Source organism: Nannospalax galili, unplaced genomic scaffold, assembly GCF_000622305.1.
Source record: "Nannospalax galili isolate Female #2095 unplaced genomic scaffold, S.galili_v1.0 scaffold917, whole genome shotgun sequence".
NCBI lineage: Eukaryota > Metazoa > Chordata > Mammalia > Rodentia > Spalacidae > Nannospalax > Nannospalax galili.
Genome location: NW_008340972.1, coordinates 2,968,024 through 2,985,342, shown reverse-complemented (window position 1 = coordinate 2,985,342; position 17,319 = coordinate 2,968,024). Strand labels below are relative to the sequence as shown.

Sequence of the window (17,319 nt, the reverse complement as noted above, 5' to 3'; positions counted from 1 at the left end):
GGGGAGGGAACAGCAGCAACACTGTGGTGTATAAACTAAGGGAAACTAAAACTATAGAAACCAAAAGGGGAAACCCAGAAGGGTAAACTGAGAGGGAAACATTCAGCTCATTCTGCAGGAAAACAGCCCGTTGAGTCACAGAACCCAAGAAGAAAATGTTATATGTGATAGCAACACCTCTTAGGAAAAGCTGCTGCTCCCACCAGACCTACTGGTGAGCTATGACTCCACGGAAAGGCATTTGATTTCGTTCCTTCCAGCTGAAAGCCTGAGTCATGATCAGTCTCTGAACTAAATTTTACATGCTGTCAGGTACTTGGGAAAGCCCATCATGTGTGTCCAGTCTGAAGCCGGCGGGTCACATACATCCCAGGATAACTGTGAACACTACCCAACACATGTTGGGATCACAACGTATCACAACCTCAAAAGGCAGGATACATCATTCCTTATACCTACCGTTTATTTTGTTCTCAATCACATACAACTCACAAATTTTCACTGAAGAGCACAGATTCTAATTGTCTCTAATTTTGTAAAATGTTTTTTGGTTTCATCTTACTCTGTCAAAAACAGCTCTACATGGTTACCTCATTTGTTATGATATATTTTTAATTATTATTTTTATTTTATGTGTATGCATGTATTGCCTGCATGTAAGTGCACCTGTGTCATGCAATGCCCTGGAACTGGAGTTACGGACAGTTGTTAGCTACCATGTGGCTGCTGGGATTCGAACCCGGGTCTTCTGCAAGAACAATCAGTGTTCTTAACCACTGAGCCATCTCTCCAGGTCCAGGGTTACCTCATTTGTAATCACATCTTCTCTTTGCCCTGCAAGGACAGTGGGTATTTAGAAGTCCTGTGATAGTCCATTCCTGTCATCTCAGTAACAGACACCACAGAAGAACGAAGACAGCAACCCACTTTTCATACTCCAGCATACTTTACTGGAAATTAACAATTTATTTTACATTGTACTTTTTTCCAAATACAAGGACACAAATATACATGTGCCAGAATTTGCAACTTTTTTATCAATACTCTGGATTTCCCTAAATCCCACACTCAACAGATTTACTTCTTTTGATTTCCAGAAAATTGATTTCAGTCCTTAATTAATGCTGATTTTTGCTCTACTCCATCAGTTCCTAGCATTATTAAAATACCAAGGAAACGCATAGATCCACAAATGCTTCAGTATAACTAGAAATGGTAATACCTGGGCATGGTAGCACAGGCCTTTAGTCCCAGCACTTGGGAAGCAGAGCCAGATGGATCTCTGTGAGTTCAAGGCCAGCCTGGTCTACATAGTGGGTTCCAGGCCAGCTGCGGCTACAGAGAGACCCTGACTCAAAAAGACCAAAATAAATAAAAAAAAAAAAATAAATAAATAAATAAATAAATAAATAATAAATAAATAAATAAATAAATGGAATGATAATAATAAGGGTTTGGGGGTATGACTCAGTTGGTAGACTGCCTGCCTCGTGTGCACAAGGCTCTAGGTTTGAACCTCAGCACTGTATAAACGGTATGCTAGAGTATGCCTGTAATCCCAGCACTTGGGAAGTGGAGGCAAGAGGATCAGGAGTTTACAGCCATCTCTAGTTATACGGTGAGTTGGAGGCCAGTCCAGGCTACATGAGATCCTATCTCAAAAAGGAATAGTAATTACATCATGTGCTTGTTCAAGGTTTTCATTGCAAAGCACTTTTATAACATAATTTCATTTTAACTTTGTTTCTGAAAATATCACTAAAATTTGAAAACCAGGTATTGTTCATCCCATCTGACAAATTACAAAATCAGGCCGGAAACTGTTATAAAATCATCTGGGAGCACAAATGTCATCAGGTCTTTACATTGATTATCCACATTGTTCTCTAGTACTGGCATTCAATCAAAAGAACAGGGTAAATTACCCAAGTTATTCAGTGGTGGTAGAAGCATATTCTAGATTCCTGTAAAGAAGCCATGTGCAGTCGATGTTTGCTTCCCTTTGGGAATCTGGAGTTCTCCTTTATAAAAAAAAAATCAAAACAATGTAACTGCTCCAATTTCTCTTTAATGTAGGTAACTGGGTACACAAAGCCAAGGAAACAACACAGCACTGCGCAGTCTCCCAGAGTCTCCAATGCTACACCTGTTTTTCTCCTGAATACGGAAGAAATGACCCCAGTTTGCCTAAGGGTATTCGCATAAGGGGGTAAAAGCCTTTAAAATAGTTTCAAGGTGACTAACAACAATGAATTTATGTGCTGGAACTTGTGCTTTTCTTAAAGAAATAAGCGAAGCGATAACATGCTATAACTTTTCTCTGAGTGTGTACATGTTTGTGTATATGTTCATGTGTACATGTGTGCATCTGCACCTACATGTGTGCACAGGTGCATGTGGAAGTCACAGGTAGACTCCATTGTCTTTCTTAATCTCTCTCCACCTTGATGAGACCTCGTCTCTTCAAGAAGAGACCTCTCACTGACGATGCTGCTTGCCAATTAGACGAGGCTGACTGGGCCAGCATGTTCCAAGGATCTGCCAGGCTCCTCTTTTTCAGCACTGTAATTACAGGTGTGCACTGCCATGCCTGGCTCTTACATGGGTTTGGCATTTGAACTCAGAACTTCATGTTTGAATGGCAAGCTCATTGCCAGCTGAACTGCTCCCTAGACCTCTACAAAACCTCTGAAATCTTACAGGCTAGGTGTCATATCCCAACTTTTTTACCTACCTTCCCTGGTACCTTGACTAGAGATGCTTAAAGGACAGAGTAGGACAATATGAGCACACGAGGCACTATATAATGTGTCATCCTGGAGTTGAAATACTTAACTGCCCAACCTCTCTTGCAGCTAAACAAGCCCATGCGACACGGCCCTGACCAATGACACAAAATCAGGAAGGAGACTGTTGGGACTTCCTCTTCTGTCTCCTTCTTCCTGTAGAGATCCTAGACCTAAACCAGGCATTTCCTTGGCCATCAGCTGAGGATAGTTCAACAGAAAAACAGAAATCTGGAACCTTGGTGGCACTAGCAACTAAAACTCAGCCCTGAATAACCTACTCTTTACTTCCCTTTCTTGAGATGGGCAAGTCCATATTTGGTTAAAGCAGGCCTGACAACATAACGAGACATGGACATGGCAAAGGTCTATGGCCACCAAACGTAGCCCCTTAGTTTCCTCACAGTTGAAAATGTATACATTTGGGAAAGTAACTACAACAGTACAGGTTTTATATAGTAGGATCAGAATTTCACTACAATTTCACTAGAAGGACAAAAATTGCTATGAGACTCGGGACTATCCAGGAGTTGAGGAAATTACATTCAGCACGTTTCTGTGAAGAGGGAAAATGTGCACCATCAATTTAGCATGGCCACTTTCAGAAACTATTTCCAAATGTCCTGCTGGGTTTCCCATGGACCGAGGACACAGCCGGCTAGACTCAAGGGAACAGGAGCCTGGGACCAACTTGGGGAGCTGGAGGTGAGTGCCTGAGGGTGTTCTGTGCACTCATGTGCTTCTGTGAGTCTCTGCACATGGCCTTGGGTGGATATTTTGAGGAAACATAACTGGTCTCACTTGTGACTGTTCAGCACAGGGGAGAGAGTGGTGAGCCATCCACATTTTTATTACACTAACAGGAATATTTCTCAGCATATAAGAGCAAAGATGTGGTTTCTAACAGCCCTGGACTTTCTTTCTCACTTCCAAAGAACTGTATGCTTTTCCTGAGGGTTGTATTTTGAGTCAAAATAGATTGTATCCAGTAATTCCCGCAAACACTGGACCACAACAGTTTAAGTTGGGGACATGGCTCAGTGGTAGGGCCTTACAGCACTAGGTCCTGGGTTCAATCCCCAGAACCACAGAAAGGGGAGGGAGAATAGACAGCCCTTGACTTTGAGACAAAGTCTCTCACTGGGACCTGGAGCTCATTGATTAAACTGGCAGTCCAGCAAGCCCCAGGGATCCACCTGTCTCTACCTCCCCAGCACTGAGATTACAAGTGTTTGTCACCACACCCAGCTTTTTTGCATGGGCACTGTAGATCTGAACTCAGGTCCTCATGCTTACACAGCAAGCATTTTACTGACTAAGCCATCTCCCCAGTCTTTGATGTTGAATGCTCAAAGGAAAGGCATACTGTGGTCTAGACAGACAGACAGACAGACAGACACACACACACACACACACACACACGGCATATTTTTAAAATTCTACTGAAAGTTAAAATCAGACCTTCATATCTAATAATCAACAGCTATATCACTAAAATGTATTTAGAGTCATTTGACTGTCACTATGTAATCATGTCCTACATGGTCTTCTACAGTTCAAACAAGAGAACTTCAGTAGTTTAGCTCAAGTGGGACCTAGACAGAGAACACTCTGACAAATGAGTAGGCGGAAGTGCCTATCAGTGTTAAGTGAGAAGCTGCACACAAAGATGGAAAGCTTGGGCCAGGTGTGGTGGCGCACGCCTTTAATCCCAGCACTCGGGAGGCAGAGGCAGACGGATCTCTGTGAGTTCAAGGCCAGCCTGGTCTACATAGTGAGTTCCTGTGGTGTCTCTCCCTCCCCTCGTGGGTCGTTGGCCACTGGCCCACGAGGACAAAGGGAGCAGAAGCGACGAACGGGGTCAGGACGGCCAGTGAGCACTGACGGAAGAAAGCCCTTCCGGGGAGGCAGGTTCAGTGATACAGCTCCAGACTCAGTGAAACAGCTCCGTTTATTCAGTGGGGGTCAGGGAAAATATAGTGTGGAGGCAGCAGCCAATGCTTCAGCTGATAGGTGCTCACAGTGTGCTTTATTTACATGTGGTAGCAGGATCCTATCATCTGACTACTGGGCAAAGCCTAATTATCATATAGAAAAAACCTGGGGGTAGTTTTTACTCCCGGTAACTATACCAAAGGTCATGTTCCAAATAAGGTCAGGCATCCCTGCTTGGCAGCACTTTCCAGGTAAGTCAGGCAGAGAGCAGGAGGCCCCCTGCTGAGAAGGGGAGTCTTTCCATATAGCGCCCCAGCCCCTTAGGGCTATCCGGACATGGAGGACTACAACCCTAGCATCAGGGCTCCCCAACAAGTTCCAGGACAGCTGGGGCTACAGGAAGACCCTGTCTCAAAAAGGCCGAAAAAAAAAAAGAATAAACTGTAATAGCCAAATTGTAGTGCACCATCTGCAAAGACACAGCCCCCCAGAGTCCTCGCCTGATGACATACAACCCTAGAAGGGACTTGCTGGCATTTCACAACGAACAGAGCATCTTCCTCTTCAACTCCACCTTGGCAACAACCACAAAATGAGGAGTAAAAGTTGGCAAAAAAAAAAAAAAAAAAAGTAATAATGTTAAGAACAATGGCCAACACACGCTGAGCGTTGAAGGGGAAGTGTCAGAAGAAATGCTTAGGGCTTAGGTTGAATTAGAAAATGAGGGATTTGACACTATTTTACTGAAACTCAGTCTGATGCCAAATATTGACTATCAAGTTGATCAGATTGAAAAACACCTAGGAGGTTGATAAATACACTGCTGAGTGAGGTTATTTCCAGAGAAGAAGACATCATCAGGGCTCCGACCTAAAGAATGGTTTAACCCATTGATAGATTCAAATTTTGAATAGATTATTGGGAAGTGGTAGGGTGGAGGAAAGGACAGCCTGATTGGAGGAAATGGGTCACTAGGGGGTGTGTCTTTGGGAGGGCGCTATACATTGCCCTGACCCCTCTTGTAATGATGCACTCTAGTTCCTGTCAGTCATGATGTGAACCGCTCTACCATACCTGGTCTGCCTTGACAGGCCAAAACCTCTGAAACTTCGGACTTAAATGCTTCTTTTTTAAAAACTTGTCCCCTTAAGTAGCCTAAGCACAATGATGAGAAAAGCTTACTAATATGCTCATGGACAGAAAGGATGTTTTGCTCACACTGGCAAAGATGAGTGGAGCCCACTCGCCTGACCTCTACTTTATGTTCACATGCTGATGGCCTTCCCACGGGCAATGTGAATGAAACGGATCAATTAGCTGGCAACTTAGTTTGCTTATAACGAACTAGAAATATTTTGTGAGGAAATAATGCCTGAGGACAGATGAAAACTGTATCATCCTTTCTATGGTGCTGGCCAGGGGAGGGTTCAGGATATTTACAAATGAAATACTCATATCAGAATCTCAGCAGAAAATACTTATGCAACCTTTTTTGAAAATCTATTCATTTAATCGGTTGAGCATTTTATAATGACTATGTATACACATAGTGATGCAAATGACTTCTGGTTCCTACAGAAAAACACATTTTCCCATTATTATTCAGGGATGGTTCCCTGGTCATGCAACAGGCACAGAAAGACACAGAATTAATTGCACACCAACCTACTGCTGGGAGGCCAGTTTGCTTTTCTTTAATCATAGTTCACCCTCAAATGCATGCTCTACCATAAAGTTAAATGTCACTCAGGATGACTGAAAGCTAGCATGTACAAAAAAACCTCTTTTGAATTGCTTTTAACTTTTTTCTTACCATTAAAGACAATTGTTTCTTTTTCTCTTCTTCACGTCATAGCCGGTTGGTATCTGTAGTGTTGTGCTGTGTCGTGTTTCAAGACTAGGTCTTGCTCTGAAGCTCAGATTGGCTTGGAATTACTATGTACCTTAGACTGAATTCCAGCATGTGATCATCCTGCCTCAGCCTCCCCCATGTTAAGATGACTGGTATGTGCACCATGCCTGGCTAGTATCAGTCTTTGGCAGAGGATCTTACTCGTGGGCTCAAACCAGATACCACCATTTTTCACCTTCCTGAAGCTTCAGCGTTAAAAGCTGCCTCTCTCCTGCTTCTATGAAGTGGGTGTTGAGGTGCAAATATCTTTGCATTAGATGCACTTAGAGGAGGAGAACTGAATCTCATCTACTGACTGTTTCTTCTGGACGCAAACGTGGCCACACTGGTAGTGTGGCTGCTAAAATGTTCTAACCCTAAACCAGTTATATCAAGTTATAGAACTCACTAACCCTAGGAGCCATCTCTTGACCGCTGCCTCTCCATTCTGCTACTGGGGTGAGAAGCACCTAGTCCATTTGATGAATTATCTTTCTACCAAAAATACCTGGGGAGATTTCTACACATTGCATGGACTGGTGAATGGAGTCATATTCTTTGCTCCTAGTCTCAGGATGTAGCTTGTGAGGCAAGATGACATTAGCACCTGTGGTCAGATGGCACCTTGGAGACGACAACTGGCACTGGCGTGCTTGATCTAAATTAGTCTACACCACCACTCTGAGTAGAGGGGACCCACACCACTCTATCATACAGATTAGAGTCTCAGAAGAGCAAGGTGGGTCATCCAAGGCATTTAATTGACAAGAGACACAGACAAAATTCAATTCCACCTTTTATGAGACTTTACCATTTCCTTTGACACCAGAAAGCCTCAAGGGCAAATAACAATGGAGAGGAAAGTACAAGAGTATTGGATGAATTAAAGCTTGGTGTGTGTGGGGGGGGTTATATCTGTGTGTGGTACGTATACATGAGTGTGTGGGTGTGCATACCCATGCACACATATGCAGAGGCCAGAAGAGGACTTTGGACGGGTGTCTTCCTCTATCACTCTCTGCATTATTGCCTTGAGATAGCATCTCTCACTGAACTAGAAGAAGCTCACTGATTTGTCTAGGCTGGTTGGCCAACAAGCTCCCAGGATCAACCTGTCGCCACTCCCCAGTGCTGGGGCGAAGGCACTTGGGTGCTGGGAATTCAAACTCAGGTCCTCATGCTTACAGAGCAAGCACTCTTACCCACTAAGCCATCTCCTCAGCCAATGTTTAGTAGTTTTTGAAAAGATTAAACACTACTTTCTGGGGCTAGAGAGATGACTCAGCAGGTAAGAGCACTGTCTGCTCTTGTGGAGGACCCAGGTTCGATTCCCAGCACCCACATGATGACTAACAACTGTCTATAATCCAGTTCCAAGGGATCCAATGTCCTCTTCTGACCTCCATGGGCATTGCATGACATGGGTTCACTTATAGACATGCAGGCAACACACTCATACACAAAAAATAAAAACAAAATAATTTTAAACAGACTTTCTAAAACTACTCATTTACTACTAGTAAATGTGTGATGTTTCTTTCTGTCATTGCTTTATTCATTTTTCATCAGCATACAAAGACATGGGTTTGTTTTTACCTTTTCACACACATGTATCATTGTACTTTATTCTTACCTGACCCCTACCTTCCCCATCGCCCCCCACCCTCTTGCTCTCCCTTTCCTCCTCCCACCCCCAACTTTCATGTCACGCATATTAAACCACCAGCCCCATTCCCCTCCCCTCCTCCCTTTAAGTCTGTTTGCTCATGTTCCCCTTTCTACTACCATGTCCTACATATATGTACACACACATACACATACACGCACATATATATTTAAGTCTCAATTCTGCATATGAGAGAAAATGTAATATCTGCCTTTCTGAGTCTGTTTAATTAAAATAATGAACTCCAATTCCATTCATTTTCTCACAAATACCATGATTTTGTTTTTCTTTACAACTGCATAAGATTTCTTTGTGTATATGTACAACATCTTTTTATCTATTCCCCTGATGGACATCTAGACTGGTTCTATTTCTTAGTTATTGCACATAGTGTAGCAGTAAACTCAGATGTGAAGTGTCTCTGTGGTAAGTTTATTTGGAATTCTTCAGGAATATATCCAGAAGTGTGGGGCTATTTCACGAAGGCTGTGACTCTGCTTCTTGTAGAACAAATTTCCACGATCCCTCTTTAAGCATGTGCTGACTGTTTATTAAGGGAGACACTTAGAAGGTCAGTCCCACTTTCTAACTCTGACTGTATGAATCCCCCTTCTGTGAAATCATCCAGCCAAACCAGGGCTAGCTAGAAGGTTTAGGAAGGTCAAGATTCATTTCTCCCCAATGGATATTGCACCGAAGATCTCCTCACCCTCTACAGAAAGTTCTCTAAAATAAAATAAAAATGTCTTCTTCAAACTCACTAGTTAAAAAAAAAAAATTTTGTTGCAATGTTCAGGAAACCAAGACATAAAATACCAAGTAAGCAAAGTTTGATTTAGAACACTTCAAAAGTGGCCAGACTGAATTCTTTCTCTCTATCTTCCACTCCTCCACTTCATAGCAAGAATCTAGCCACAGAGTTATCATTCAAGAGTTCTGAGCAGCCACATGGTCCCCACTCCCTGAGAACACCACTCATAAGAAAACATTCCAGTATCTCAGATCCTCACCATCATTCCACAGCCACCTCAGAACACCAGGAATTCCACAGTTCCCTTGACTATTCTCTGCTTGCGTGCTTCAATTTCATATGGTTCATATCTAAAAGGTAAGGGAAAGTCTAACTGTATAAGATCCCCCTTCTTTGTAATATCTCACTTTCATCCTTGCATAAAGCCAGAAAAATATAAGGAAAATTGTGCAAGATTAAGACAAGAAAAAAGATGAAAAAAAGAAGGTCCAATGGGTCTGTAATCTCATGGACGCAACCCTTTCCTACCACGTCAAGAAGTAGAAGCAGGTGTACAACACAAGGACCTCTACTCACCTGGGGGAAAAGGGAGTACGTGGAATTGTCAATAGTGAATGAGTATAAAAACTCCCCATCGTACCACAGGCTCTTCCCCATGGGGGAATTCATTTTAGTCATAGCAAAGAGATGGGCAGGATCACAGCAGTCCTCCATTTGTTTCCTAGGGGAGAAAGAACAGAACAGCAGGTTAAGGAACAGCCAGCTCTCACTTGTCCTCCCTACAGAGACGTGCAGCCTTACCTCAGTGCCAGCTCACTCCTCGGCATCGCCATGGTGATTAGATTCCGATTAACTCACACTTCCAGCCATCGAAGGGTATGACTGGACTATTTCATAATTTTTTTAAAAGTTTAAGAGAAATATACCAGCTCCCGGATACAGCTGAAATATGTTTAAAGGCAAAAGTACACATGCTAGGTAGAAATTTATTGATTGGTTCAACTATTCAGATCCTGTAAGACTTAGAGATGTAGCTCTAGAGCATGGGGGTATTCAGCTGCAGTGGAGACACACCTGTGACCTGGCTGCAATTATCAGGTAGTTAAGAACAGTGTGGAGGGATGCCACATGAGCTGTATGGAACCAAGGGGCCCTAAAAGGATGCAGTCCTCAAAGCTGGGGACAAGATTAAAGGACAGCTTCCGAGAAGCAGAGTGAAATGAGTGATGTGGTCTCATGGCACTGAGGTGGCCTGCCTTCCTCTGTCTTCTCTGTGGTGATTGACACAGCTGTGCACTGTGACCCTTGCAGTGACCACAGCTCCCCTCTCTATGATTGAAATGCTGGCCTCTCCAGCATCACCACATCCCAATGCACTGCCTTACAGAGGATTCATCTCGTTTGTTCCTCAAGCACAGGCCATGCTACTGTTTTATGGACAGGCCAATTAATTATTGGGCTTTAATGAGTAAAAGAGCTTACTTTCCACTTGTACGTTTAGGGAGACAAAAGAAGTTGCTGATATGATGGTTCATGTTGACTGACAACTTGTTTAGATTGACAGTCACCTAGGAGATTAAGAAAACACTGTTCTGGATATGACCATCAGTCATTAAGAGGATTAAGATTAAGTAAGGAAGACCCACCCTGGATATGGGTGATCCTATCCCACAAGAGAGGAATGTAATAAAATGGAACAAAGGCAGTCCATTAATAGGCGTTCTCTCTGTCTGCTTCCTATAGCCGTGAGGTGAGGTTCTCTGCGCCACCACGATCTCCCCAGTGTTACAGGCTGAAACCCTGAAACTGGGAGCTAAAATAAATCCTTCCTACTTTAAATTATTTTCTTTGGGTACTTGTCAAAGTGACAGAAAGTCTGAGTAACACACACCTCTTCTGAATGGTGGCCTCACATTTAGACACCTTTAACCACCCATGGCACAGAAGCTTAGTGCTGAAAGGAGACTGTAGAGGGAACATCTGTGTGATGGTTAATGTTCTCTGGAATTACCTGGGAGACACACCTCTGGGACTGTCTGTGAGAGTATTTCCGGAGGAGGTTAACTGAGGATGGAAGAGAGTCATTCTGAATAAGGGTGGCACTACCCCACAGGCTGGGGTCCAGCATTGAATAAGAAGAAGAAAAGCTGGAGAGATGGCTTCATAGTTAAGAGCACTGGCAGCTCTTACAGAAGACCCAGGTTTGGTTCTTGTGGCTAAAAACCATATGTAACTCCAGTTCCAGGGAATCCAACACACTCTTCTGGCCTCCTTGGACATTGTACAACATGGGTACACTTACACATATGCAGGCAAAACACTCATATACATTTAAAAAAAATAAAGAAAAAGAAAATAAAAAGCTGAATTCTCTCTCTCTCTCTCTCTCTCTCTCTCTCTCTCCTTTTCCCTCCCCTCTCTCCTTCTTCCTTACCTTCCTGACTGTGCATGCAATGTGACCAGCTTGCCTCACACTCCTATTCCCATGCCTTCCCCACTATGACTGACTATACAGCCCCTGAATCATGGGCCAAAGTAACTGTTCTTCTCTTGAATTGTTTCTGCAGATATATTGACACAGCAATGAGAAAAATTGCTAATACAAGCTGATCTCATATCCTGGCCAGGCTACTTGCTAAACTCCATGACTGGGGAGTTACTAAACTTCAGAATTTTTTTGAGAATGCACCAAGAATGTTCAGATAGAGGGTTTAGTAAAAGTTCAATACCTATTTGAATGTCGTCTCCAAAATTCACATCAAAATATAATTGCTACCGTTAACAGTACTGGCAGGTTAAATTGAGACAGAATGAAGAAAGTAGAGCCCCTCTACTGTGATTTTTATCTTTAACAAGAAGTGGGGTTTTACAGGACACTCATCTTAAGATAGCTCTCTTTATGTTACCAGTTTCCTTTAAAGCTTGCAAAGGAACTTTGCCCCTGCCCAGAATGCCTGGTTCTGATACCTTGGCATGGTGGTCATGAAAACTTCTGCAGCCCATGCACAACAGGCACCAGAACACCTGCACCAGCTGCACATCCAACTGTCCAAGCTTTACCCTTCACTCTCCAGATGGCCTCCCAGGAACTGCATCACACAGGCTGCCCCCTTATCCTCAAGCTTCATTAGAACAGTACTCCTAGCCTCTCTCTGATTTCTACCTTGTATTAAGCAAAAGAACCACAGTCAGATCTGGTAACACTGAGGACACTGATACAGCTTGAAAACGAGCTTCGATCATAGGGTCTGCATTTGGGATGATAAAGGCTGCTGTCACTGGAGCGCATTATGAAAAGGTAGAGGTCATCCTGCTTGGTTTTCCCTGCTCCCATCCTCCTTGCCCTGGAGTACTGTCTGCACATGATGCCATAGGATTATAGGCTTGGGAGTCTGCAGTGCTCTCCACACCATGCTGGACTTTTTCCCATGCTCTCTGATCTCAACTGGCTTCCCCTTCACATGGGTTTCCATAGAAAGAAGGACAAAGGAAAGGGCTTGGGGCAAAAGCCTCTAGCCCATCAAAGTTGTTCGATTTTTGCTCCCACACTAGTATTCTAGTTCTCATTGGCTGCTTCTCTCTTTCCATTCTCATATAAGTAGTATTATCATTGCCACCATCATCATCATTGATGTGTCGTCATCATCACCATCATCATCATTACCATCATCACCATCGCCACCATCATCATCACCATCATCATTACCATCACTACCATCATGACCATCATCATCATGACCATCATCGTCACCATTATCACCACCATCATCATCACCATCACCACCATCATCATCATCATCACCATTATCACCATCATCATCACCATCATCATCACCATCACCACCACCATCATCATCACCATTATCACCATCATCATCACCATCACCACCACCATCACCACCACCATCATCATCACCATTATCACCACCATCACCACCACCATCATCATCACCATTATCACCATCATAATCACATCACCACCATCACCATCAAAATTAGCACCATCACCATCATGATCACTATCACCATCACCGCACAGCTGCATGGGCCTGACCTGCTGAAATTATGTCTTTGCAGGGTTGTCCAAACAAAATGTTACAGGCTTTGGAGAGTAAGTGATGACATGCAGACAGCTTCACTGCAAAACTGCTTCAGTGAGGAAGATGTGAGTCACACATAAGAGCTTTTGCTCTTAAGTATACATGAAGGACTGCTTCACTACCTCAATGCGTACCCTCCTTTCCGCACTCACCATCATCACCACCTTCATCATCACCCTTACTGTCTTCCTCACTGTCATCACCTTCAACATTGCACCCTCATCATCACCCTCACCATGAACATCACCCTCGCCATCATTATCATCTATGTCATCAGCTCTACCTCTTTCACTATCACCCTAATCAGCACCCTCACCACCTTTACTACCATCACCATCACTATCACCCTCACAAGTCTCATCACCATGGTCACCACCACCATCATCATCACCATCACCACCATCATCATCACCATCACCATCATCATTACCATCATCATCACCATTATCATGACCATAGTCATCAGAATCATCACCATCATTACTGTCATCACCATAGTCATCACCATTATCGCCATCATCACCATCACCATCACCATCATGACCATAGTCATCACCATCACCATCATGACCATAGTCATCGCAATCATCACCATCATTACTGTCATCACCATCACCATCACCATATCCCCATTATCACCATCATAATCACCATCACCACCATCACCATCACCATCATCATTACCATCACTACCATTATGACCATCATCATCACCATTATCACCATCATAATCACATCACCACCATCACCATCAAAATTATCACCATCACCATCATGATCACTATCACCATCACCACCATCACCATCACTATCACTATCACCATCATCATCATTACCATCACCACCATCATCATCACCATCACCACCATCATCATCACCATCACCACCATCACCATCATATATCACCATTATCACCATCATCTCTATCACCATCATCACCATCGTCATTGTCATCATTATTGTTATTGAGACAGGATTTAGTTATGTAGCCCACTGGCCCCAAAAGACAATGAAACCGATGCTTAAGCCAAAACTGTTGCTCAAGTTCATTAGGTTAATAGATGTTTTCTTAGTTATTAATAGCATGTGTGTTAGATGATGTGTAGTAAGTTCATGTCTTTTCCTCCCACATCACTGAGCTCAGGGCAGTCATTTACCAGGTGAAAAGAGAAACTAGACAGAAAATGCAAAGTGTTCCCCATGGACAAATATTTTCAGAAATCCTCAATTTCTAGCAAATTCACACTGGTCACATTGCTATCTTCAATGCACGATTCCCTACCAGAGCCTTCCAAACATTTTTTCTCCACAGTGCCCCCATCCTCCTGTCATGCTGATCTATGAAGGTGCTAAGGGATCAAAATGGGAGCGTGTGCATGCACATTCGTCACACCCAAGGGGCTTAAATGAGCTCACCAACACAGGCCACCGCAACAAGCATCAAAAACACCAGTAGGACCAGGTATGCCATAAACCCTTGGGTGACCGAGGAAGGAGAACACAAAGTTCAAGGCCAGTCTAAGCTACAAAAAAATAAAAATAAATAATAAAGCAGTGGGGCCAAAGGTATCAGCAATAATAGTCACAGTAGAAGGAGGGTACTGAGGGGTTTTGTAATTCTTAGATAACAATGCACTAGGTTCTTGAGATATAAAAGAGGATTTTAAAAAAATAATAAAGCCAGACCTGCCTTCAAAAAGCCACATTTTAGACACAGGACTTGGAGCAATGGAGCTGGAACTGGCCTGGAAGCTCCTCCCTGAAGCCTGGCTCTCATGGTATCAGACGACACTAGGCCAGCTACCAGGGGAGAAAAGCAATCAGTGGTCCTCTCCAGCTGTAAAGCCTCATAAACGCACCAACAACTGGCCCAGAAAACTACCTCTGGTGCAGTAGCGGCACTTTTATCTTGGAAGTAATTAACAGCTGTCTAATTAGACTTAAGGCCGGTTCAATGGGAAGGAACTCGTTGTAAATGTAGCCAAATACTCATGGCTGGAGAGGTCACAGATCCTAGAGAAAAATCTACTTCTGTCACATCCCTGGACCAATGTAATTTCTTACTGTATTTTAAATACGTATCTTTAGATTTACAGACAAATGTACATCTCATCACTCATCAAAAAAATAAAAAACTTCAGGATACAGGCAGTCACATCATTCTGAATTCACAGACAATGAAACCGATGCTTAAGCCAAAACTGTTGCTCAAGTTCATTAGGTTAATAGATGTTTTCTTAGTTATTAATAGCATGTGTGTTAGATGATGTGTAGTAAGTTCATGTCTTTTCCTCCCACATCACTGAGCTCAGGGCAGTCATTTACCAGGTGAAAAGAGAAACTAGACAGAAAATGCAAAGTGTTCCCCATGGACAAATATTTTCAGAAATCCTCAATTTCTAGCAAATTCACACTGGTCACATTGCTATCTTCAATGCACGATTCCCTACCAGAGCCTTCCAAACATTTTCTCTCCACAGTGCCCCCATCCTCCTGTCATGCTGATCTATGGAGGTGCTAAGGGATCAAAATGGGAGCGTGTGCATGCACATTTGTCACACCCGAGGGGCTTAAATGAGCTCACCAACACAGGCCACCGCAACAAGCATCAAAAACACCAGTAGGACCAGGTATGCCATAAACCCTTGGGTGACCGAGGAAGGAGAACACAAAGTTCAAGGCCAGTCTAAGCTACAAAAAAATAAAAATAAATAATAAAGCAGTGGGGCCAAAGGTATCAGCAATAATAGTCACAGTAGAAGGAGGGTACTGAGGGGTTTTGTAATTCTTAGATAACAATGCACTAGGTTCTTGAGATATAAAAGAGGATTTTAAAAAAATAATAAAGCCAGACCTGCCTTCAAAAAGCCACATTTTAGACACAGGACTTGGAGCAATGGAGCTGGAACTGGCCTGGAAGCTCCTCCCTGAAGCCTGGCTCTCATGGTATCAGACGACACTAGGCCAGCTACCAGGGGAGAAAAGCAATCAGTGGTCCTCTCCAGCTGTAAAGCCTCATAAACGCACCAACAACTGGCCCAGAAAACTACCTCTGGTGCAGTAGCGGCACTTTTATCTTGGAAGTAATTAACAGCTGTCTAATTAGACTTAAGGCCGGTTCAATGGGAAGGAACTCGTTGTAAATGTAGCCAAATACTCATGGCTGGAGAGGTCACAGATCCTAGAGAAAAATCTACTTCTGTCACATCCCTGGACCAATGTAATTTCTTACTGTATTTTAAATACGTATCTTTAGATTTACAGACAAATGTACATCTCATCACTCATCAAAAAAATAAAAAACTTCACAACATGCATGAAATCCATGGGGGTGGGTACAGACAGGGAAGGGGGTCTAAATATGATCAAGATGTATGAAATTCACAAGAATTCAATATTTTTAAAAATCTGGATGTGGTGGTGTGGATATTTGCAAACTCAGTTCTCCTACTCTGAGATGAGAGGCAGAGACAGGAGAATCAGCCAGATCACAGGCCAGCCAAGCATGTCAAGAAAATGTTATATGTTTATTAACACATAACAGTGAAAAAAAGGAAGAAAAAAAAACCCTACCTGGTTATCAGTGTCCAGCATCAGAACACTTGGAGACTCAGAAGCTACACCTCGGTCACCAGACATGAAAATGACTGGAACGGCGGTGCACCGCCCCCATGACTGGCACTTCTGTGTTCTTTCTAGGAAATGGCTGACTTTAGACAGAAAGAGGGAACGGGAATTCTACCTTATCCTCAGCATTTGACCAAAATCTATGGTTACACTTCAGTATTAGGCTCAGCCTTTGAAAGGCTGAATGGCCAAGTTGATAAACATTTAAAATCGATGCTTTTCTACCTTATCCTCAGCATTTGACCAAAATCTATGGTTACACTTCAGTATTGGGCTCAGCCTTTGAAAGGCTGAATGGCCAAGTTGCTAAACATTTAAAATCGATGCTGTTTCTGGCATCCTTGACCACATCTGTGACAACTATGTGTTCACAGACCCTTCTATCTTATCGAAACAGCAGTCCAGGTGGGGAGCATCCTTCTGTATCATTTAAAACTGAATTTGCAATATAAGACTCTGACAAGTGGTCAGTGAGAAGATACAGTAAAAATCTTATGTACTTCATATGCTGAAATCCCATCAGCCAGGAGATGTAGAGTGCATATTTAATACCGCAAAGGAAA

General features: G+C 43.1%; 1 protein-coding gene across 1 annotated transcript in view; it reads right to left on the bottom strand.

The window, feature by feature from the left end:
• The window catches only part of St8sia1 (ST8 alpha-N-acetyl-neuraminide alpha-2,8-sialyltransferase 1), a 164,021-nt gene that overhangs the window by 88,671 nt on the left and 58,031 nt on the right, over window positions 1–17,319 (bottom strand). The window contains exon 2 of the mRNA XM_008836255.2: window positions 9,606–9,750. Coding sequence (XP_008834477.1) covers window positions 9,606–9,750 — 145 coding nt within the window. The remainder of the gene's footprint in view (window positions 1–9,605; window positions 9,751–17,319) is intronic.